This window comes from Artemia sp. Qi Xiang Cuo, chromosome 2 (genome assembly GCF_049724085.1).
Source record: "Artemia sp. Qi Xiang Cuo chromosome 2, ASM4972408v1, whole genome shotgun sequence".
Lineage (NCBI taxonomy): Eukaryota > Metazoa > Arthropoda > Branchiopoda > Anostraca > Artemiidae > Artemia > Artemia sp. Qi Xiang Cuo.
In genome coordinates this window covers 64,513,087-64,538,286 of record NC_142795.1, presented here as the reverse complement: position 1 = coordinate 64,538,286, position 25,200 = coordinate 64,513,087, and the positions used below count along the sequence as shown (strand labels likewise).

Below are 25,200 nucleotides of genomic sequence, written 5' to 3'. Positions count from 1 at the left end.
GTAACAAATTCAGCACTGGATATGGTTTGATGGTGTACTGAGCATAATTCCACTAAGAGATATTTTGCTGTGTATATGGCAACACCCCTGCCGGTTGCTTTGGGATTACTTATCAAGTTGTAGCTGTCTATCTGGATCTCACATTGTTCAAATGGTTTGCCGTTTTTGGGGTTTACTTCAGTAATACAAATTACATCAGGACACAAACTTGCTACTGTTAGCTTAAGCTCTGTCATTTTAGGAAGCAACTGGCCAGCATTACAATATATTGTAAAAAATTTATTTTTTGTTTTAGTTTAAACTTTCCCTGAATATTCCCTGAAAATTTCACCCTAATATCATTAGCCTTTCTACTTGCAATAATTGAAGCAATTTTAGCATGTACATAGTGCCTTTTGGTAAATTCAAAATTGAATTTACCATTACTTTTGGTAACTTCTTTCCATATATTTCCAATTTTTCTATCACATTTTTCAATATTTGTGTCTATTCTCTAAGTCTTGAAAATCGTTTATAAACAAACGCCCAAGTGCCATATAACTAATCTAACATAACTTCACCTAATTTATCAGTATTTGCCTAATATGTTTTTGGTAGATGGCACTGATGGTGTTTAACTTTGATATATAGATTATTTGAAAATGGATTATTTGAATGTAGTCAAACCCATGTTTATTTCTCAGAATTTTGTTAAAAATATTGTACAACAGTGAAAGAGGTGTTGATAAAGGTTCTTCCCCTGCAAAATATGTTAACTAGGATTATTCTGCATATTATGAAGTAAGAACTGTTTTCTTAACATGTTTCCTCATGTAGTGGACCAACCTTTGACTTATACCCTGTCTCAGCATTCCTTGAAATTTTCACCTTAACACCCTTATTGTAATAGCAGTTATTGTAATAGCAGTAGTAAAAGTAGTAGCAGTAGTAGTAGCCTGCAAATATTGCCTTTTTTTTAGTTGTACACCCCCCAAGTCAGTCCAAATTTGTGTACTGAATTTCTATACTTTGAGGTGGTGGACTATTTCACAAGTGAGATGGACTGATGTTTCATGCAAAATATGCCTCTGCTCAATACTTTATCTGCCTTTGGTCCTTCAAGTTCTGATTTTCTCAAATTTTTGAAAGTTGAAAGGATGTCATTATCAAGTGGTTCTTCCTATTGATTACTATGCCTTAGAATCCCAGCTTTATTGTGCAAAGTTGCATCTTCAAAATTTGATGCTTTAAAACTGGATCTTCTCCAAGCTATCCAAATTTTATTTAATCTCCCAATCGCCTAATCTGCAGTGCTAAAACTGATGAAGATAGTTACTACTTTGCCTATGACCACTGCCAGGAATGGACAATTCTTCTCGACATGAGGGTATGTGAAGGATTATCTACAATCAGCAATGGGAAATAACAGACTCAGTGATTTCATGATCATGGCTGTCCAAAAAGGAGGAGGTTAAGGAACTGGATTTGGTTTGGTTAGTCTATAACCTCTCCAACCAGCAAAGCCGCTGCTACCCCCTGTTCTAGATATACTTGCTCAATCTTGTTCTGTTTTTTCTATCTTCATTAAAAAAAAATGGAAAAAAAAATCCTCGCCCTGCCCCCTAAATATTCGTGAATTGACGCCACTGAAAAATAACTGATATTTAATTGTATATACATGAATCAATAAATCTTCAAATGAGTAAAAATTAACTTGAAAGCTCAAGTTGAACATAAAATGAACAGAAATTGCTATAAGCAGAAGCCTGGCTTCTCCCCCTTCCCTAATATTTGTAAAATTTCGAAAGTATTATGTTTTATTGAAAAACATATGTATTTTGAACAGTGTAGTTTAATGTCTGAAAACATCAACAAAAATAAAAAGTATAATAAAATTAATGTAATGATCAAGAAAACTGGAAAGAACTAATAAAAATAAACTGAATGTTAAGAATATAAATATTTTTTATGTTGAAAGTCTCAAATAGTCAAAATTTAAGATTTTATTTAATAAAATTTTTTCATTTTTGAGTGTTATATTATAAACAAACAAAAATTGACATATACTTGGTTTCAGCCATATATATATACATATTTTTTTTTACATATATTTGGAAATGATGCAATACACTTTAGAAGATTGTGGGTCAGGGAAAGTGGGTTGATAGTAGCCAAACTCTTGTTTGTGGTAATTTCTGTCTTGTTTTAAACTTAACTTGAGTATTCTTTTTAGTTTCTTCTCCTTTTAGGATTTATTACTTTATCTATGTGTATCAGCGTCAATTGTCTTTTATGTTTGATATGATTATTTATTTTAATTTCTGTTTGTTTAGGCTTCATATATTCTTGTATAGTAATTTCTAGTCATTTAAACTTTGAATTACTGTAGGATTTTATATTTGATCGCCTTTGTTTTTAATATGAATCTTAAGTTGTTTTTTTGATGTTTTTTTCTTTGAAAATTTATTTTTCTTTGTTGTTGATTGCCAGGGTTTTGTTATTGGTTACTATTATACATATTTTCCCCATTCTTTGGTGTAGGCTTAAGAACTAAAATGTCAGGTTCTTATTTAAATTCATAAGTTGCAAAAGGCAACCCAAGCATATAGTACTTTTTGGATGTAAAATTCAAATTCGGCAATAATGCTGTGATAGTAGTGGGTTTAAAATAAAATTCTATTCTATTCCTTGTGCAATGCTATAGTGTTGCCTCTGATCAGAGTCAACGCTGTAGCGTTGCCTATAGTAAAGGCCAAAATTTGAGGTGACTATTTTGTTAAAAATAGTTCAACCATCAGATAGTAAAACTTCGGGGTTGACACAACCCCCCAGGGCCCAGGGACAGGCGTTGTAAGATATAGTCTGGGGATATATATGGTTCTTATAGAAGGGTTGCTCGTATAAACTTCAGAGAGGGCTCATTTGATTGGAAATAGAAAGTTCTAGTTCATTTTTAAAGAGTCAAAAGAGACCGAAGCTTTTTATAGTCCCCCCCCCCCGCCCCTTTTCCCCAAGCCCATCCGATAAAATTTTTGAGATGGCAATTTTGTTAAGAATAGTTCAAACATCAGATAATAAAAACTCTGAGGTTGACATAAACCCATTTTTTCACTTTGATATTGTTACATTGATACTAGTGCTATTAACTCGTTGAATATTTGATTTTTTTTTTAGTGCGATAATTACTTAAGGTGTTTTTAAAAACCTGAAACTTTTTACTCCGAAAATCGAACAAAAATTAATTAAAAGAAAACTTCCCGAAAAATAAGTTTTTCATAGAGAAGTAAATTCACGGGTATACTGATTATCAGCAGATACAAATACATTTTAAAATTCAAACTCAAAACAAGCAGAAATTACTATTAAAGAATAAATTCAACCCAAAACGAACAGAAATTAAATAAACAATAATAGCAAAAACATACAACAAGTAATAATATAAATGAATAAATTGATCTTAAAGCGAGTAATGCTTAGATTGAATATGAAAATCAAGCTTAAAAGGAAAAAAATATTTTTCCTGTTGAAGTATAAATGAAACTTAAAACGAACAGAAATTAAATAAACAATCAATGCAACAAACATACAATAGATATTACTGTAAACTAATAAATAAATCTTAAAACGAGTGAAACTTAAGTTGAATATGCAAATCAAGCTTGAAACGAACAAAAATCACCGCAATCAGGAATTTGGGTATGACCTCCTTCTCTCATTGTAAAAGTCTAAAACCCACTGCGTCATTGCCGCTTTACTGAAAACTATATGCGTCTTGAACAGTCTTGGAAAATATAAACAACATCAAATTGAAGATTTGATGTATATTTATGTTATTTTTTTAAAGATAAATAAGTTCAAGATTTTTTTTCTCTGTAATTGTTTTTTTTTTTTCATTACTGAAAGAAATTGAAAAGAAATATTTTGTAATATATTTTTTTGTATTTTAAGCCCAAATGACGCAGAAGTCTTTTGATTTTTATTTACAGTTAGGAAAGGAGGCAGTATCCAAACACTTGTTTGTAGTGAAAATATATTCGTTTTTAACAACTTTAAAAAGAGCCAATAAATTAAACTGAATATTTGTTGTATAATGATATTAATTGCTGAAGCTCATCAGTTCAAAATGTTACTATAATTTTAATGTTTATTTTCAACATTAAGTACAAAAGAAAATATTTGTAATAAAATTGGTTTTAAGTAAAGCGCCAATGATGCAGTAGGTTTTATTTTAGCTATGATTGTTTATTTAATTTCTGTTCGTTTTTGGTTTCATTTATTCTTTAATAGTAATTTCTGGTCGTTTTTGAGTTTGTATTTTAAAAGGTATTTGTATCTGCTGAGCTTAAGTTTAAAAAGGCCATTACTTTTCTTTTAAAAAATTATTTTTCGGAAAGTTTTTTTTTAAATTAATTACATTCAAAACAATCATTGCATACATTTCATGTAGTTTGAAATCAAAGTTTGGAAGGGTTCTTTAACTAAGCTTTTGATTCAATGGCGGTTTCTAGATAATGTACTCAAAAGAAGCCTCTGGGGAGAATGTTCAAAAGATCATATACGGAAAAAGATCATATAGATCCCTTTTTCCCGAATATACTTAGAATCCAACTTTCTTGGTATTAAACCCAGGCCTTTGGGTATTTGAAGAGAAAACTGTAAAGCAACAGTCAGAAAAACTGTTACTACCGAGTTATTAGTAAAAAGCGCTAAGTAAAGCAACCAACTAAAAAAAATAACTAGTTTTTCACATATTTATTCGTACGTTTCAGTAATCATCTCGATAATCACAGCTCAAATGACAACCCTAAGAAACTGGACAAATGAGCTTCAGTAAATCAAACTAAGCTTGGTTAGCACAAGTATAAACACTAAGTCTTCTACTACTAAGTCTTCTACTGAGCATAACAAGTTTTCTGATGGTATCCATCGCTTCCGCTGCCTTAGATCTCGGAATGCATTCGATACTCATAAAATTATATCAGGAACTGAAGCGAATGGGGGACGAGGGGCACACGCACTTGAGCTGGAAGGACCAGCCCCACCGTGGGTGGCCTTTTCGTCCGTAGGAGACATGGTTCAAGATTCTGTTCAGTTCTGTGCCCTCATGCATGCCGGTATTAAGGTTATTTTTGGTTTTTTGTTGATGGGTTGGTTGTATTTTGTTTTTTTTTGTTGATTAAGGTTGGTCGTAAAAAGGGCTGAAAAAAAAGAAGAAAAGAAGTGCCATCGTAAGAATGGGTTTCTTGTGGACGGAGGACGCCCAGTCTACGGGAGAGCAAATAGTTTTTTTTTGTGTTAAAAAATTTTAAAGTTGTAAGAGTAAGCCTTTTGGAAGACCACCTTTAAAATTCGAATTCGTATAATTAGTGAAAATTGAAGGATATGAATTTTAAGAAATTGAAGTAAAAATGCCACCGGAAAAGCGTCTCCTAGAGGGGGAAGGACACCCTGGAACGGGGGGAGCGACATTTGGCAAGAAAAAAGTTTAATGGTAGTGTGCCTTCATGTCCACTAATGCATTGAATGGTATATAATAATTTTTTTTTTTTTTGAAGTTTAGGTGATATGATAATGTATAAAGTTGTAAGATTTATATGTTTTTGTATTGAAACATCACTAAGTGGAGAGGAGGAGGGAGAAAAAAAAAATAACAATTATCTCTGAAAAATGTTAAACAAAACTCCTTCTGTTGACACACAGAACATGGCGATGGTGGTGGTTATGGTCTTGAGGTCAGTTTTGGGTTTAGGTGCCATTTTTAACATGATGATTGCGATGCTGACAAGACATAAAAAAGTGGAACCCTTTATTCTGGATAAATGAATTCAGCTTTGTGAAGACGTCTGAGTCAAAGCCCAAGAAAATGTTGGTTCCGATTTCCATAGAAAAAGGTTCTGCAGAATGCATTATATACAGGCTGGAGTCACAGTAACCTTGGTCTACCAATGCGGCAGTTAATATGAGATAGCATTCAGCCGGACCCACTGGCACAGAATTCCTATTTCGTCAGGGAACGGCATCGCCATATTCTGCGTGTCAACAGAGTGGCATCTTCGCCCAGACAAGTAGCCAAACTGTATGACCCGCAAAACTAATACTCTCTTTCCCCTGCCAACTGGTCTGTAAACGCACCATTCACCGATACGCAATTACGATTTCACACCGACCTCAGCATTGGTTTGTGGCGACTCACGTAGTCCTACTCGTCGGCCCTGGACCATCACCCGCTTTAATCGGTCACTACTCAGCTTCTCAGAGCTTTCCCTCAGAAGCCACAACAGCGTGGATTTTTTATTGGTGTTATGGAGCCGTCAGAAGTCTTGACAAGACAAAATCTAGAATTCTTCATGTTCGTCACAGGCTCACTAACCCAATTTTTCTCAACTTGGAGTTTCCTCTTCCGTCACTTTCCGAGCCCGATTCAGTGTCAGTCGCGGAAGCCTTTTCCTGCTTATCGGACAGAGTATTTTCCTCTGAGTCATCGTCTGAGTCACTGTCGTGAAGTACAGAAAGACGAACATTCGGTACTTGGTGACCGAAAACAGAAAGTACGTCGTCGGGTATCAAGGCTTTCATTATTCGCTGGCTTTCAATACGAGCTCGCCCTAGCTCGAGCTTGATTTTATTGTCACCGGGCAAAGAAAAATCGGAACTGACAGACACAACACCAATGGATCTCACTCGCTTGGCCTTGGGCAACGACAACTGTTCATTAGAATATTCAGCTTCAAAATCCGTTATACTTTTATATTGACGAATTCGATGTAGAAGTTGGAGGAACGAAAAGTTTATTACAGTACTGTAAGTGCTGGTTTGAGACCGCATCTTCCTAAAAAAAAATCTTCACACGGTTGGCTATTCATGTCGGAGAGTTTGAAAAGACGTTCGAGCCCAAGCCGTTTGAATCGACGAATGAGAAGCACTAGGAAATGCATATTTATCTCTAGGCAATGGTAAAGGTTTGTGGTAATAAAATTCTCGTTCAAAGCATAATGTCCACTTTTTAGGACCCAGGATCTCCAATGTCAAACGCAGTAAACAACACGATCAAGTAAAAATAACCTCTCAAGAGGAGAAAGTTTGCCGTCGTAAAAAACGCGCCGTACGCTTTCCATAAGCCAAAGATAGAACTGTGTTCCTTCGCTTCCATGAACACGCTGTTTCAGGTGTGCCGGAGGCACGAAGGAAGGGACACCTGCGACGGTCAGTTATTAGCCCCTCGACCTTAATTGTTCTTGAGATATTTCGCCTACGCCCTTTCACAACCTGGATGTACATGGTCTCTTTTTATTCAACTTAAAGTTTCCCACAACGTCCTTTGAAGGTTCCAAATTAGCACCCTTAGCAGTTCCTAGATATATAACAGATAAGCCCTTTTGATAACTTAGATCCTTCAACTCTTCTGATTTAATTCAATACTAGTAGTAGTTGTAGAAGTAGTAAAAGTAGACACAGTCGCACTCGCAATCATATTAGTAGTAGTTGCAGTCACAATCAAAATTAGTCGCAGTTGCAAGTAGTTCTAGTAATGATAGAAGTTGTACTAGTAGCCTTAAAAGTTTCAAGCTCATATCCGTAGCTTTTCCTAAGATATGGCAGGTGTACCATCCAAGAGCTTTGAAGGGGCCGGCATCCCAGGAGACGTAGTACCTTAGAATAGAATAGATTACGATTTATTGACTAAAATAGCACAAAAGCTAGCATAAGAACGTCAGAATAATTACAATGATAAAATAGATATTAGGGGATAAACATAAAATAAAAAGATAAATCAATCATTAAAATGGGAAACAAAATAGGGTATGAAAAACTTTTTGTACCCCATGGTCAACATTTGAAGACACGAGCCAGGTTGGGTATTTGGAGCTCTACAAGTATTGAGTCTTGTATTTGGAAGGATTGGTGGATTTTCTTTAAAGGGGGGGGACGTTGATGATAGTCAGAACTAAGTCACTGTGACCGAAGTTCATTGTAAGGATTTGACGTTGTGATTCCAATGTAGTAAGTTCAAGTTTAGCCAAACCTTTGTCATATGTAGTATAAGACGTCCCCAGTACAATTTTTATTGCTCTTTTTTGAATACTGGTCAACCCAGGGTGCCAGACAGGTCAGGCATATTCAAGACGGGGTCTTATATAAGAACAATAAATAACCTTTATATTATTTTTATTAAAATGGCTATATACAAGGTTTTGGGGGGAGGGGTGGCTGCCCTCCGAATACTTTCAACTCTTAAGAAAAACACAAGAATTTTTAATTTCAAATCGAATGAGCCCCCCTGTGAAGTTTCTACAATCAGCCCTTTCATGTGAAGTGGCTCTGGGAAAAATAATTAATTATTAAAACGTTGAAGATTTAGAGACCATTACTACGGGCAAGAATTTGCAGTGTGCAATTGGAGGGCCCTAAGTGAAGCGTTGGGGTCCTAGATCCCATCCTCTTCTCTACTTCATGTATATAGATATGGTTTGCCTTTTTCAATCACAATTATTGCTGGAATTGTTGTGAATGATTAAATATAAATCATTATAAACAAATTGTTTTAATAAAATAAATTACAATTCCATATTGGATTGGATCCAATCCATATTATATATATATATACTCGTATATAATTTAGGTTTGTGTATATTGGCCAGTGCTTATTATTTGTTTGTTGTGTTTTTTTATATTTTATATGCTCCACTTATTTTATTTTATTTTCTCTATACTCTTCAATTTTGGAGGTTAATAAAATGTTTGAATTTGAATTACATGTATATGAGCTGGATTGTAAAAATTCAACTCATATGAATACCTACATATAAAAGCTTTACTGGAAGCACACAGCTTTTGTACTGCTATTTCTCCTGCTGTGGCCACTTCTGCCTTAACTAATCCTAGAATAACGACTTCCTCCTACTGTGAATACAACAATCTCTAACGTGGCTCAAACTCTTGCCGATAATGTCCTATTGCAACAGCTACTAGCAACACTACTTTTACCATTAGATAGATTGATTAAAAAAAAAATGTTCCCATAAAATAAGTTTTTCAAAGAAAAGTAAGGTACTCCATTAAACCAAAAATGAGCTAAAACGGAATCAACTAATCTACCAAGCGTATAGCTACCACAAGTCAGCATCAATAAACGAATGAAACCCAAAACGAACAGAAATTGAAATTAAAAACTGGGTCAAACTCGAAATGAGGAGAAATTAACATGAGTAGGGCTCATAACTCCTATGTCTTCTCAAGGCCAGAATATAATTTGCACTTTGCTGAAAAAAATACAAATGAAAATTCATTGTCAGTTTAATATACATATGCTGATGTTTATTCCTTAAAATCTTAGTAATGTTTGATTTATTAGAGTTATAAAAATGAAAAAATATAATTTTTTTTCAGTAAAGTGCAAATTATGCTCTGGCCTTGAGAAAGTATAGGGGTTGTCAACTCTACTTATGTTATTTTCTGCTTGTTTTGAGTTTGTCTTGGTTATTTATCGTAATTTCAGTTCGTCCTGGGTTTCATTTATTTATTGATGCTGACCTGTGGTAATTTTACGTTGGTAGATTATTTGATTCTATTTTTGCTACTTTTTGGTTTAATGGAGTTCTTTACTTTTCTTTGAAATATTTAATTTGTGGAAATTTTTTTTTGATTAATTTCTGTTTGTTTTATATGAACAATCTTTTTCAGAGAAAAAGAAAATAATAGTTCAAATCTTTTTGCTTTTTTCGTTAAGAATTTATGGTTTAGCCTGCTATTTGTATGCTGGAAAAACTTTTTTAACAGTTTTTAGATATATACACCCTTTTGAAAATCTTAACACAAATAGTAGTGTTTAATTTAGTTCAATACCTCCTCTTGTTGACCTGAAAAATTAAACTTAATACCATTCCCAAAAAACTATATCTATGCTCTTTGACAGCCGGGATGCACTTACACTCTTTTGACTTAGTTAAATTTTAAGAGCAGAAGTAGTAATAGGAATAGCCCCGAAAGTTTGAACCTAATACCCTCAATCGTTCTTTGAATATTGCTGAAATGTCTTATCGGCAAACAGTATACAGACATTGCGTTTTGATTTAATTTTAAAGCAACATTTAGTTTTTAAGCATAATGGGCAAATTGCATAACTCCGGAAGGGGGGGGGGTTTGACTTACCCAATAACCCAAGAGATATAGTTGCTAGACCGTTCAGCTATGCTCAACAAATTGGCTGTTTTAAAATTTGATCGTAAGTTTTAGGAAAATTATGGCCTAAAGAGGAGGGCTGATTGGCCTCTAATCCCTTTTGACTTTTAAAAAGGGCACTAGAACTTTTAATTTCCAATGAAATTAGCTAATATGCCCTTTTAATACCCGCGTGCATATAGTTTTTTTTGTTTAATTGACACTCCCCTAAACATTCCCTAAAAGTTTCAACTTATTGTCCTTTGTGTCAGTAGTTACAGTAACCGTAGAAGTAGTATTAAAGTATACACGTAGTGACTTCTGACTAGTTCAAAATCTGCCACAACTTACCCTGAAAGGTTTAACTTAATAATATAAGCCGTTTGTGTGATATTTCTTTGTCACCCTTTCGACAAACTACGTGATTGTAGTTAGTTTTAATTTAGTTTAACAACTGCCAAAATATTCCTTGAAAGCTTCACCTTAGTACTCTAAGCTTGTAGTTGCAATAGTTTTTTTGTTTTTTTTTTACAACGCCTTCAAAGCACAATGAAACTTTCAACAATATCATCAATCGTACCTGAAGCATTGCTGATACATCGTCTTGACAACGTATGTGGGCATAGTGTGTTTTAGTTTATTTCAATACAATTTCAATATTGCCCAACATTTTCGCCTTAATACCCTGTGGATGTTGTTAAAAGGACATATACAGAAGAATATGCAGGTTATCAAAAGGACATATCAATAATGTCATACCAATGGCTAATTATATTAAGTTGAGTACTAATGCTACTGCTGTGACTACTATTAAAACTATACTTAAGAGTATGAAGGTGAAATTTTCAGAGAATGTTTAAGGTGGAAGGTAAACGGAATCACAACACGCCATCCGTATGCAGGTTGTCAAAACGGCATATCAGCAATATCTTAGGGACAGTTTTGTGTGTGAAATTAAAACTTACAAGGCTTGTTGTGGGGAATGTTGAACGAACCAAAAGACAATATTTGTATCATAATAATACTGCTTCAACTCCTATAACTGCTACTAATACTGCTACTATTATTATTACTCCTACTTCACTACTGCTGCTACTATAACTTCTGGTGCAACTACTACTGCTACTACAGCTAAGGGACAAGGCAAAGTAAATCTACTAAAGCTTTACTTGCCCCTGGACTCCGGGGGGTTGTGTTAACCCTAGAGGTATTGTTATATGTTCTTTGGACTGTTTTGAACAACATGGCTATATCAATTTCAATCAGATGCGTATGGTGTAAAGAAAGATAGTCGAGGGGAGGGGCTAGTTGCCCTTCATCACTCTTGACTCTTAAAAGGGAACTAGAACCTCCAATCTTCAACCAGATGATCCTCCTCTAAAGTTTACACAATTACCCCTTCCATAAAAACCTTAAATGCCTCCCAGGGCATAACTTACAACCCTTGCCCCCAAGCATCTTAGCCAGTTACGTGTTCTCCGGAATAGGGCTATCAGGATTCTTTCTAATAATGATTCTCGTTCTTTGGTAAGGGATCTGTGTAAGAGTTTACATATATTACCGATTCTGGTCTATTTGAGTTCTATAGAGCACAGTTAATGTTTGACATTTTGAATAATGTAGCACCGGATTGCCTGCATAATATCTTTTGTTACGTTTCTGAACGTCATCAATATGGTACTCGTAACACAGCTATGATTCAACGACCAAGGAAACCATCGACTCGGTCTGGGTTCTCGCGGCAAAGACTACCAGGTGAGATTCTAGACCAGATGGTTAGACTCGATTTCCGTAGGCTGCTAAGGGTCCATTGTGTTGGTTGTACAAGAAATGGCTCTCTTCAAATTTCTATTGGATGCATTTCGGTAAAATACGACTTGTAAGGGGGTGGGGGCTGCCCTTTGATCACTTTAACTCTTAAAAAGGGCAGTGGAATTTCTGATTACCAATCCAGTGAGCGCCCTCCTAAGTTTATACAACCGCCATTTCTCTAAAAATCTGATATGCCCCCAAGGCATATAAGATGCAAGTCATAACTTACAATCCTTGCCCTGAGGGCTGTAGGAGGGGGGGTCCTCAAAGACTCGATTTTCGGATCTTTCAACTACGCTGAACAAAATGGCTATCTCAAAATTTTGATTGAATGTGTTTGGGGAAATGATGAGAGTGGAGGGGGGGGGCTATTTGACCTCCTATCACTTTTGACTATTAAAAAGAGCCCTAGCTCTTGCAATTTCCAATTGTATGTGCAGGTGATAATTCTGAAAGTGTTAGGTAGCTTTTGACTTTTTAAAGGTAAATTCTTGAACGTAATAAAATTGTCTTATTTATGCAATAAAAACTGTTTCCTTAATGGCGGGAAAATTGTATTCAAAATTCTGATTCTAGCTCTTTCAATTTCCAATCGAATGTGCAGGTGATAATTCTGAAAGTGTTAGGTAGCTTTCGACTTTTTAAAGGTAAACACTTGAATGCAATAAAATTGTCTTATTTGTGCAATAGAAAACTGTTTCCTTAATGGCGGGAAAATTGTATTGAAAATTCTGATTGGCTCAAATTAGCGCTAGCTAAATCTTGCTATTAGTAAAATCATATTGTGAATGGGGCTTAATTCATACAATTAAGGTTTCAGATAAATTATGGATGCTGCGACAAGGAGGAGACAAACGGAAGAAACAGATAAACTAACTCGAATTGCTATTGTCAACCCTGAACGATGCAAACCTAAACGATGTCAACAGGAATGTAAGAAGTCTTGTCCAGTCAATAGAACTGGGAAATTATGCATTGAAGTACAATCTACTGATAAAATATCTTCTATATCTGAAACATTGTGCATTGGTTGTGGTATCTGTATTAAGGTAAATATTAGCAGTTAAGTTCTATTTTAATTAGTTTTGGCTTCCAAGCTTTTCTTGGGTTGTATATTCTCTTAAAGTTAATTTCTGGTTTAGTATGCTCCAATATTGAAAAACATCTCTAAGTTACCAGAGGTTAAAGGATACGTTATTTTTTTGTGATTATATAACATTGCTTTGAATGGGTCCTCTCCATAGGTGTCACTTGCCACAATGTTTGTGGAGGGAGGAAAATGTATTTTACTGACTGACTGGTCATTTTCACCGACTGATTTGGGTGATATTGCCATTAAAATTAGGCTACTTCATTTTTGTTTTTTGCTGAGACTAATCTTCTTTCATTGTTACCTCATATATTTCCATCCGACCATTTACACTAACATTTTTTTTAAATTTATTTAATAAAACAATTTACAGCAACAGGCTGAAAGCATTAGAGGGGGGTCCTCCTCCCCATCCCCCATATGTGACGCCCCTGTTTCTACCAAATCCGACTCTTAAGGGGGGTGAGGGGTTGTAAGTTAAAACAAAATCGAGCAAGGGTTTTTCCCACATTTTGAAACGGGAAAAATATGGACTATGACGAGAAATTTAATTATAAAATGGAAAAGTATTATTGGCAAAACATATTTTAATTATGTTTAGTGTCAAAAGGTGGAAAACAAATAATTTATGAGTTTGTAACATACACACACACACATATATATATATATATATATATATATATTATATATATATATATATATATATATATATATATATATATATATATATATATATATATATATATATATATATATATATATATAATCCAAGCCTGCCGCCCTGGCCCTCGGCAGACTTGGACTCTCATCGTCACTTGTCTTCTAACTACAGGTAATTTGGGCTTTTTCTTGGTATCTTGACGTCACCACAGGTTCGATACAGCCACCCTGTGAAAACTACGAATTCTTTCTTAAAGTCCTGACCTATTTAAATTGTTTTTGTGACCAGTCATCGCTTTTCCTTGTTTTCCAACCGTAGATTTCATTGTCCTTTTTATTTCATTCTTACCTCAGAAAATTTTTCCACGCCTTTTGCTATAGCAGTTTAGATTCATACATCATCTGATTTAATTTCTTAATGCTTTATAGACAACAAATACGTATTTTACAGTTTCCAACCACAGATCACTGTTCAAAATTTCGTTTACAATTCAACGTGAATCTCACTGTCGTTTGTTCCATGCCATTTTATTTATCTGCTGTAATTCTTCCTTCCATTAGTTTTCTATTCACAATTATCCGTGGTTCATTTTCATCAATAAATCCCTTAATTATTTTAAATTACCTTAAATTAGAATTAGAACCTTTGTAAAATTACATGTTTTTTTTTTATTGGACCTTTAACTTTTACCTTGGCTTGTCTTTGGTCATTATGAAAAACATAACGCCGAACCTTTGTTTTTAACAGAGGCTAATGCAGTATTGGGTTCTTGGCTCACGTCCGTATAAACTCTAATGTTGTTATCTATAATTATTTCATTGCTTGGAGCCTTTATAAAATGTTGAACATCAACTTTTGCCCCGGCTTGTCTTTTGTCATTATGAAATACATATTGCAGAAACTTAATTTTTTTTAACAAGGGCATGGTAAGCATTGATGCTCTTATCCATGTCAAAACTTCAAACCCAATTATCATAACCATCATTTTCAATTTTGGCACGTTTTGGCTCCGCTGTCGCTTATCTTCTAACCCCATTTTTCTTTCTTCTTCATTTTGGATTTTTATTACTTCAGCCAATTTGCCAATGCCCTTTATTTTAGCTGCCCTTATTGGTCTAGTTTTACATGGCGGTCCAGGTTGTAGATTTGTTAATTGTTAGGTGGTGGGACAAAATCTTCTTTTTCTTCTAACGAATTATCATTTCTAACACTTTTAAATTTTCGTTTTTGGGTCTTGTCTCATTTGATAGTCCAGGTTGTTGATTCTCACCCGTTGTGAATTTAATTTATTCGGGGTGTTCTCTTCGTCTTATTAGTATGTGTTTCCAAAGAACCATCATTTTAATTCTCAAAGATATTTGATTATTCAAGCAAGTCTTATTTCTAACAACGATTTCTGCTAAGCTTCAAAATTTTGGTTTTCTTTTTTTAAATTTTTGAATTGCTGTAATCCCTTGTCAAAATATATAAAAATATTTTTGCAATTACCAGTTTTTTGCTCTTTCAGCAATTTAATGCAAACTTTTCCATGCCTGAAAATTTTACATTTTTTCCAAATTGTGCCAGCCAAAATGAACTCAAGCGCACATACAACTCATCAGTTCTGGTGAGTTTACACCCTTTGACCTTCCCCTCTTGAGCACTGCTCAACTGTCTTAGAAATTGAAAAAAAAATTCTTCTTTATCTGAAAGATGTAAATAAGTGAGTTACTTCTATCATGTCCAGATAGTAATCCCAGTTTCATGTCTTTTATTGGACTATTAAAATGGGTTCAATTATTCTTTTAAGAAAGGAAAACCAACATCTAAGACAATACCTAAAAATAGAATATTGAAAAATTAGAACCTGAATAATGACCTTTTCATAACAAACAAGACTATTTACCTGTTGTGGATAAACTCCCCTGTGCTCTTTGGGCAGCTAATTGAACTCTAAATAAAGTGAAAATTAGTAGAAACAATACTGATTCTTAAACGGAATTTAAAGCCAAAATATTTCCCTTGCTGTTCAAGCCAAGGAACAGAAAATTTCCTATATAGGGGTTTCGGACAATTTAGTTCTAATCGTATACTTTTTATTTTGACCTGACTTTTTTTTTAGTAGTTATGGGTTTTTATATTTCTTAACATTGGACGTGATCGTCTCTTGCTAGGTTGCTAGCTACCGCTGCAACCCGGATAATACAAGATAGAGGCAAAATAAATACTACATACTTTAACTCGGATGCGCTATTGCTACTTTTGGGAAGTACACATACAATTCTTATGTATCCCATTCTAATAGGGTGCTATCTCTTCCTTCTGATTATAAAACAGGAAATTTATTGTTTTATGGAAAACAGAAAAATATAAGTCATATCAAACAGTTCGTGGTAACGAACTGTAAGGAGCGACCCAGCTCAATGGTAACCGAAACTCTAAAAACCGAATTTTGATACCAATAGATACATCAAAAGAATCAGATATTAATGCTGATTTCAAACATGCGAGTTTTATCAAGTATATTCCTACCAATCAAAAGTTCCGCGCTTGAGAAGATTTAGCTGATATTAGAAAAAAGGGGAAAAGCCCCCCTAAAAGTAATTCAACCTTAATTAAAATCACACCATCATATTCAGCGTATCAGAAAACCCTACTGTAGAGGTTTCAAGCACCTAACTACAAAAATGTGGAATTTTGCATTTTTTGCCAGAAGAAAGATCAAGGATGCGTGTTTATTTGTTTTTTTGTTGTTTTTTGTTTTTTTTTCCAGGGGTGATTTTAAACAAAAAAGAAGAAGTTTTTCAACTGAAAGTAAGGAGCAACATCAAAACTTAAAACAAACAGAAAATATTACGTATATCATTGGGTTCACCCCCTAGTCAATACATCGCTCTTTAAGCCAAAGATTTTTTAGTACTTTCATAAGAGCTGTTTATTCATAACAGCTTTTATAGCGCTTTCATAAGGCCATAATTAACGGCCTTTGTGATTAAGGGGTCATTTTTAAAGAATTGGAACAAAATTCGAACTTAAGCTTAAAGAGCAAGGTATTGACAAGGGGACGAACCCCTAATATACGCATTAAAAATCTATGAATATAGAAGTTCGTTACGTAAGTTAATTCGTAAGTTACGTATATTTATTACTAATAAAAACTTTCGTAAATAGAAGTTAAGAAGTTTTGAGAAAGCTATTTTAACCAAATAAATGCAAAATTATATGCAAATTTTTTTTATTATTCATGTACGATGAACCAAGACCAAAACCTGTATTAATTCAAAAACATTTAAAAATTAAGTAAAAAAAACAAGTTTTTTAACTGAAAGTAAGGAACGACGTTAAAACTTAAAACGAACAGAAATTATTCCGTATATGAAAGGGGCTGTCCCCTCCTCAACGCCCCGCTCTTTACGCTATAGTTTGACTTTCTCACAACTATTTTTTTAACAATAAAAAACTAGCGTAAAGAGCGAGGCGCTGAGGTGGGGACAGCTCCTTTCATATACGGAATAATTTCTGTTCGTTTTAAGTTTTAACGTCGTTCCTTACTTTCAGTTAAAAAAAACTTGTTTTTTATTTTATTTTATAGATTAGAACCCGAAAATCCTACATATTTAAATACTTTATAAACACTTGTTTATTGCCATTGCTAGGGAGTAAAGGATTCTTAAAACAGTAAGGACAAATAAAAACAACGTATATTTGTTGCTTCTTAATTCCTGTCATTAAATCCTGGCAAACTATGTGTCGATGTTCATTTGGCAAACGAAATTTCCATTTGTATATGTTGTACCTTTTCACATTGTTATTTAAAAAAATACCTTAATTCTGTTTAATGATTAGCCTACTATATAACTTCAGCGAAACCAAAATTCTGAAACAGAACTTGACGTGTCATGTAGCAGTCGCCAATCTCTTTGACATTGAAAAGCAAAATAGCAGTATGAGTAGGAGTAATTGCAAATCCCTATTAATTCACAGCCCTGCTTATAGCCAATTTACTGATTGTAAATGGAGAAATAGGATATTTATACCCTCGAATATACCCTCGTAAGCGACGATTTTGGTGTGCTACCGATTGATTTTGTCTCTGTTTTCTCGGATAATAAATTGCTATTGCTACTAATGGATTATTGTAACAGTCACTGCCAGATTCCAGTGAGCCAATGAAATAAAAAAAAAACTTGTGAATAAAGATTTCGTTTGCTTCTGTTTCAGGTAAGAGTTAAAAAATTAGTTTCTTGAGTAGGTAAAGTTTTGCTTAGGATGAATAAAAACTTTCTTTGTGCAAGGAGTCTTCTTTCTTTATTTGAGAATTTTTGTGTAGAGAATTTTGATATTAATCAGACCTACCAGCCGAAATCCTCATTGTAACGTCGCTTGATCATTTTAACTTGACGAATTCATTGTCTTCTGTAAGAATTTCAGTTAATTAACATAGAAAAGTGCCAGTCACTAAATGAATATCCAAACACAGTTTTATCAGTGCTTTTCGTTTGTATAGACTTTATTCTGGAACAACTTTAATATATTAGATTCTTATTCTCCTTTTTTTCTTACAAACTCGAATTAACTAAGAGAAAAAGGACCATAAGGAATTAATGGCATTGAAACCAAGCCAGAAGACTGATATTGTAAAGAGAATACAAGAAGACAAGCACGTAAACTGCTGTGATAAAGCCGGAGAGGGGGGGGGCTATTGCCCCTGTCTTCCTGGCTTGGATGAATTATAGCTTCAGATGATGTTAACTTATATCCAAAGGGATCTGTTTACCACTAAGAGGGATGAACCTCCCCTCCCCGGCTTGGATACAATCTCACTATTCATATTTTTGCTTAATTTTTTACAAAATGGTTAAGAAAAAAAACAAAGAAAAAGTCACCTAAATCCTAGTGTGTTCCCCCTTCCCTTTTCCCCCCTGTCGAGCCTGGAATACGTATCTGGCTGAAAGTATTGCTTTTACTTGTAAATCTATGAAGATTAGCATATGGTAGTAATTTTTCGGTAAGTATCGGTTGTGTTCTTTACTAAAAGCTTCTATCATAATTGGCTTTCCATTTTATTTATTTCCAGAAATGTCCCTTTGACGCTATACAAATTATTAACCTACCGAGTAATCTTGAGAGGGATACTACGCATCGGTTCTCAAAAAACTCCTTTAAGCTCCATAGACTTCCAGTTCCTAGACCTGGAGTAATTCTTGGTCTTGTTGGAACCAATGGTATTGGAAAATCTACAGCATTGAAAATTCTCATGGGAAAGATTAAGCCAAATCTAGGAAGCTTCTCAGTAAGTAGCATTCTATTTCATTCTAGATCCTAAGAATATGTGCATTTAGATATACTTTGCAGTTTTTAATGTGCACAGTACAATTGCTTTAATCGTAAGTTATAAATTTTAGGAAAATTTAGATTAGGTTCAAATCAGCTGTGTTGAGACTAGTTGCAGTTATCAATGATATTAAGAGTAATTACAACGACCAAGATTACTTTCTGCGAATGTTTGTTCAACTATATGTATTAGTCTGTGGCAGATTATATCTTGTGTGAAGTTCTTCCCCAAATCCTTATACCAGGTAGATACACAAGAGCTTGTTTCCAGGGCAAATTTGAAAAGTAACTGCAAAGAGTAGGCGAAGCAAATGAAAACATAAGACACGATAAGGAAAATCTCAAAACCTTAAGATTTGGAGAGGGTTGAAAATACTCTCGCCCGTGTACGTGTCTGCCTCGCCCTTTCTAGTTGAAAGTAAAAAAAAAAAAAAAATTGAGCAGATATTTAGTGCTGCTTTTTAAAATCTAAATTTCTAATACCATTAAAAGCACTTGAAAGTCAACAACGATAAATTGTGATGTATCCAGATCGTTATTGCAGGTCAAAAAATGTTAGTGTGCCAATATCCAGAAAAAATAATCGAGCCGTGTTATATATATATATATATATATATATATATATATATATATATATATATATATATATATATATATATATAATCCAAGCCTGCTGCCCTGGCCCTCGGCAGACTTGGACTCTCATTGTCGCTTATATATATGTAATATATATATATATATATATATATATATATATATATATATATATATATATATATATATATATATATATACTATATATATATATATATATATATATATATATATATATATATATATATATATATATATATATATATATATATATATATATATATATATATATAAATAGTTATATGTGTATATAATTAATGCCTACTTTTGATTTGTTGTCATGCTCGTTGTCGCATGTCTTCTAACCACATTTTGTTGTGCTTCATTTTCGTTCGTCATTATCTCAGGCTTTTTTTCCCCCACACCTTTTGTTTTTAGCTGTTCGGATTCATTCATTATGTTATTGTGCCAATTCTAAGAAAAATTTATTGAGTCGTATTTTGAGAAAAAATATATATATAGCCTTGTTTGCTTTGGCTTTTGGTCCTCGTCAATCACAAGCTTGGCCCTCGCTAAACTAATCAAGCTAGAAACATGAAAATTTAGCGGAATAACCAAGATAATTCTCAAATATTCGATTTATTATAGCAATTGTGCGAATTCTTAGCATAATCAAAACTAAATTAGAACAGTATTACAAAAACAGGTGAATGAATCTCTCAGAAATAGATCTATTGCCCCAATTAGGAGCCGGGTGTCAACAGTTTTATAGACCTAATAGACCCATGTAATTGGGCTTAGTAGGGATAATTGTTCTTAGAAGGATATTCTCTTACACGCAAGGTTAGGCATGCGACTTTATTACTTACAGAAAGACGTATTTCGGAGGTGCCTTCTATGGAACTTTTTCATCTCACATTCTTTCTCTCTCGAGACGCAAATTGTAAAATTCTAAGTTGATTAAAGTTAAATTAAATTGAGATAGATTAAATTAAGATAAATTAATTGAAGAAAGTTATATCAAATTTTCGGAGACGGTTTTTTTTTTTTTTCAACATAACATTCCTCTCGTTTGGAAAAATTATACAAAGGTTTTGGTCATGGGCAGTTACGACTTAAAAGGTCCTAAAAGATTTCTAGAATGGAATATAATTTCCCAATTCGACGTTACTAAAACAGAAAATTGTCATTTCAATTGATGACTGTATTAATCCAAATGAGCTAACACCAAAGATTTGAAGCCCCCCCCCCTGTGTATATTCCATGCAAAATATATTCCGATGATCATGTTTCTATAAAAAGGCGTGTCTCTGAGGTGCCTACAGTGTAACATTCACCCAAGGCCGTATTCAGGAGAGGGGCTATGGGTTCGGACACCCCCCTCCATCGAAATGTTTGTACGACTCGTGAAAACGTAATAAAAATGCACTAAAACAAATTTTTGGTGCGGTTTTTAAATGTTTGTTGTGACCCCCCCCCCCCCCCCTCCGGGGAGGGGGGAAATCTTGGATATGGCCCTGCACTCACCTCACATTCTTCCTGTGTAACCAAGACCACTAGAAAGCTAAATACTATGCCTTACTAAGGAGAAAGAATGCATTACTCTTTCTAAATAATTACTGTTAATAGTCATACGTAATACTTGCTCTAAATATTTATTTACTTTTATAACTTTAGAATATTTAAAGTAAATTTAACTTCGGCAGCTGAAAGATACTGTCATTTTGTTATGTGTTATTTATCATTTTAACCAGTGATTTTATTGTTCGATATTTCTTTGATTCGAAATTTATTGAATTGAGAAATAAACAAAACTTAGCTTGAATTGAGAACCATGTGCTGCCACTAGAATTCAAAAAGGCGCAAGACTATTCATCAACTAGGCTATATAATTGTTTAGCTGGGTTCAAACAAGTTGCATTCTAGCGTGGGTTTATTTTGTAGATACAGTGAACAACACAATATATATATATATATATATATATATATATATATATATATATATATATACAAAGCATGACGATGGAGTATATAAAAAAGAAAGAAATTGAAAGAAAAAAAAACAATGAAACAAACTATATGTTTATGTCTCAAATCATAACTAAAGAAAGAGTAAACAATAAGTATTTTAGTATTTGTGGTGGAGGAGTGTTCACTAATGAGGGGGTCTCAGCTTAAAGCTGTGATTAGTAGCTCTAGGAAAAATTAAATAATCTACGCTCTTTGAATGAAACAGATTTCTTCCGTCTTCCTTTCAGTCTCCTCCTGAGTGGTCGGATATTCTAAGCCATTTCAGGGGTAGTGAGCTACAGAATTATTTCACAAAAGTATTGGAAGACAATCTTAAGTGTGTTTTCAAACCACAGTACGTAGATTCCTTGGCCAAAACGGTAAAACAACAAATAAGTGTTGGGGAAATGCTTGATAGAAAAGCAGACTGTTCTGAGAATGATCCAGCTTCTATCCAGGATATATTACGTAAGTTTTGCTCCTTGTTTTATTCAACCTACACTCTTCTTTGCAATCTTTTATGCCTCGAGTAACATTAATTTATTCTCAATATTTTACTCCCTAGGATCTACATGTGTTAAAAATGAGTTCAAGGGGCGTTATATTCAAACATTATGTAATTTATTGCAGAGTGAGACGTGTTTAGACAAAAGATAATAGTATTTAATATAGACGATTATAGTATTTAATGTGAACAAAGTTCAGTCTTTCGGAAAAAAAAGAAAAGCTTTCCTGAATAATAGAAATATGTTATCTGAACAAACTGGAAAAAAATAATGAAAGTCTTGAGAAACATACACTTCAGGAAGATAAGTTGAACATAGATAAAAGACCTCCATATCCATCATGAAAAACTTTCCTTAATAAAAGAAACATTTTATTTAAACAAACTGGAAAAAAATAATGAAACTTTTGAGAAATATACACTTCTGGGGGATAAGTTGCATTGGGGGGAGAGGTCTATTATTGAACTCCAATCGCTTGCAGTAAGATCATACTGCGTGTGGTGTATTTTAAAGGTGGTCATTTGACTGTTTTGATGGATGTTATATTGCTGCAGTGTAATTGCAAGTACAGGATTACTGGGTTAGGATTACTGGTATTGATCGCCGAAGTAATCCTTAATGCTCGTTTTTTTTTAGTTTGCGTGATATATAACGTTTCTTTTATAGTTTTACTGCAATAATTGTGGAATTTCCGCCTCACTGAAACTCCCTTAAAGGTTCTGATGTTGTTGCACTTTACTGAAAAACTAAAAATATTGCTAATTGAAAGTTGTGTATGGCCAATTGATTGTCTATATGTTCATAGAAGTAGGACCAAATTGGAATAGTAAAATTATATGTATTTTCACAAATCTACTTTGTCTTTTAATTTTATTTGAAATGTGATTCAAAATAAATTTAGTTGTCTTTAAAGCGGAAATGATAAGAAAAAAGGGGGAGGGGGATTTGAGGGGTTGATAGCTCAGATCTTACCTTGGGCTATTTTTGCTTCTCAGTTATACTTTTATGCGTATTGTAATTTCTGTTCGTTTTAAATTCTTGTTCTTACGCAATTTATTATTTGATTGTTTTAAGTTTTGATATCGGTCTAGAAAAAGGTGTTTTTCTTACTTTAGTTCGTAAGAGAAAGAAGAAAACCGACGTGTTTTTATATCATATACATCATGGAATTTACGCACAGAATGTTTCAACAAGAAAATAGACTTTGGAAAAGACATTCTGGATTAGCAAATTTAACAAGATCTGAGGATTTTGGCGGCCATACCTGGTGGGCGAAGTGTGATTATTCACCTTTTATTTAGTGTCCGGGAATGTATGAACTGGAAAGCTAGGGAATCCCATGGAAATGATGCAAATGCCTTAGCATGCTCAAATGTTCAATGAATGCAATACGGTTTCGGGTAAGAAGTTTAATTTACGGTTAGGGTTTGGTAGAGAATCACAATTATTCCAAATTGGCAAAGTAAATCTATCACTCTGGTTTATACAAACTTGTTACATGCAAGCTTGTTTCTGACTGGTGGACTATTTTTAGCTTTCATAGGCTTTTACATTCTCCGTAACTTGTTGTTAGTGATGATGTCACTATCAGAGAGAAATAAGGATAAATTTGATAGACTGGAAAACAGTGCGTGTTTGATATTTTTTCTGAAAAGTGAGAAATGAGCGTGTGTATGTTATGGTGGGGTGGGGGAGGATGGCATTTGTTTAGTTTTGTAAGATAATAAGTCTTACTAAATGCTAATTAATGGCAAATTAATTTCAGGGCAGCCCTTACAAAGAAGACAATCCTGGAATTGAATAGTATATATATATTTTTTGTTTTATAGAGTTGACGCATATTAGAAATAGACAAATAACAGATCTTAGTGGTGGTGAACTTCAGCGTTTCGCTATTGCAGTAGTGTGCGTTCAAAAGGCTGATGTGTATATGTTTGACGAACCCTCAAGTTACCTAGATGTAAAGCAGAGACTTAATGCAGCCGTTTCTATTCGTAACTTGGTGAACCCCGATAGGTATAATTTCTATTTTGAATGTGATAAAGTTGTCTCAATTTGTGATTTTTATTGGCATTTAAAACTAACGGGTGAAATATTACACAAGGCTTTTCTTCTTCTTTTTCAGGACAGTGTTATACGTTTGCATATCTGAATATTTCGGCCAGATATTTTCTGACAATCCTCTACCGTAAAATATTACTGAAAAAGATAATCAAAAGTAAAAGAAAAGAAGGCAATTAGATGGATGCTTTAAAGTTAAAATGTTCTCTTTAAGAGCTTATGAAAGAGGAATATCCACTAATGGAGACTGGAAAATCAAAACTATAATGATATTTACACGTTTTATCATGAAGTTCAAGCGTGATATATATCAGGACTGAAGTTTTGAAGTTTTCATCTGAAGTTTTCAAATGCCTTAAACAAAGGAAAATCCTTATTACTCCCCCAATCAGGTTAAATCACCTTAAACGCTATTTTTTCCAAATGCACTAATCTCCCCTTGCTAATATGCTTGCAATTTATAGCCATAAATTTAGATGGCGCCTCTTTTTTCTCATGATTGAATACAAGTTGTGCTTGTGCGCAAGGAATGCCACATAAAGCTAACGGTTAATGGATGCTAAAACAAAACAAATTATAATCAATTTGCCTTCTAAATGCCTCAGCTTTGAAAATTCTGCTCTGTACCCTTTCCTATGTTTAGCGATAAGTCTGAAGTTAAGGACTAAGAATATGCTATACTTAACTTATAACTTGACTGAACAACTTGATCTAATAATCTCTTTGTTATTTTTGCAACACAAGCCAGTAATAGACTTGTTCCCGAGCGCAGCAATGGTGTGGGTGCCATTTAGATAATATGTAGTACATACTTGATAAAAGATAGGCCAATCTAAGTTGTTGGGGAGGGGGGGGACTTACTCGGATACTGTGAAAGATTTACAGATCTTTGTCTCTATATGTTTACTATGGTTCCTATAATGTTACCTTTGCTAAATGAATAAACTAAGACAAAGTATTATCAAATGAAACTAATAAGCGTAAATACAACTTAAAACGAACAGAAATTACTCTAC

The 25,200-nt window shown here is 33.8% G+C and overlaps 1 protein-coding gene across 2 annotated transcripts in view; it reads left to right on the top strand.

The window, feature by feature from the left end:
• LOC148955494 (ATP-binding cassette sub-family E member 1-like) overlaps window positions 1-25,200 on the top strand; it is a 61,310-nt gene that overhangs the window by 16,414 nt on the left and 19,696 nt on the right. Inside the window, exons 2-5 of one of the 2 annotated variants that reach the window (XM_089102459.1) lie at window positions 12,770-12,998; window positions 18,757-18,972; window positions 21,866-22,085; window positions 23,953-24,139. In XM_089102459.1, the coding sequence (XP_088958585.1) occupies window positions 12,777-12,998; window positions 18,757-18,972; window positions 21,866-22,085; window positions 23,953-24,139 (845 nt within the window). In that variant the 5' untranslated portion in view covers window positions 12,770-12,776. Of the gene's footprint in view, window positions 1-12,762; window positions 12,999-18,756; window positions 18,973-21,865; window positions 22,086-23,952; window positions 24,140-25,200 lie in introns of both variants that reach the window. The other variant, XM_089102454.1, reaches the window with a different exon arrangement.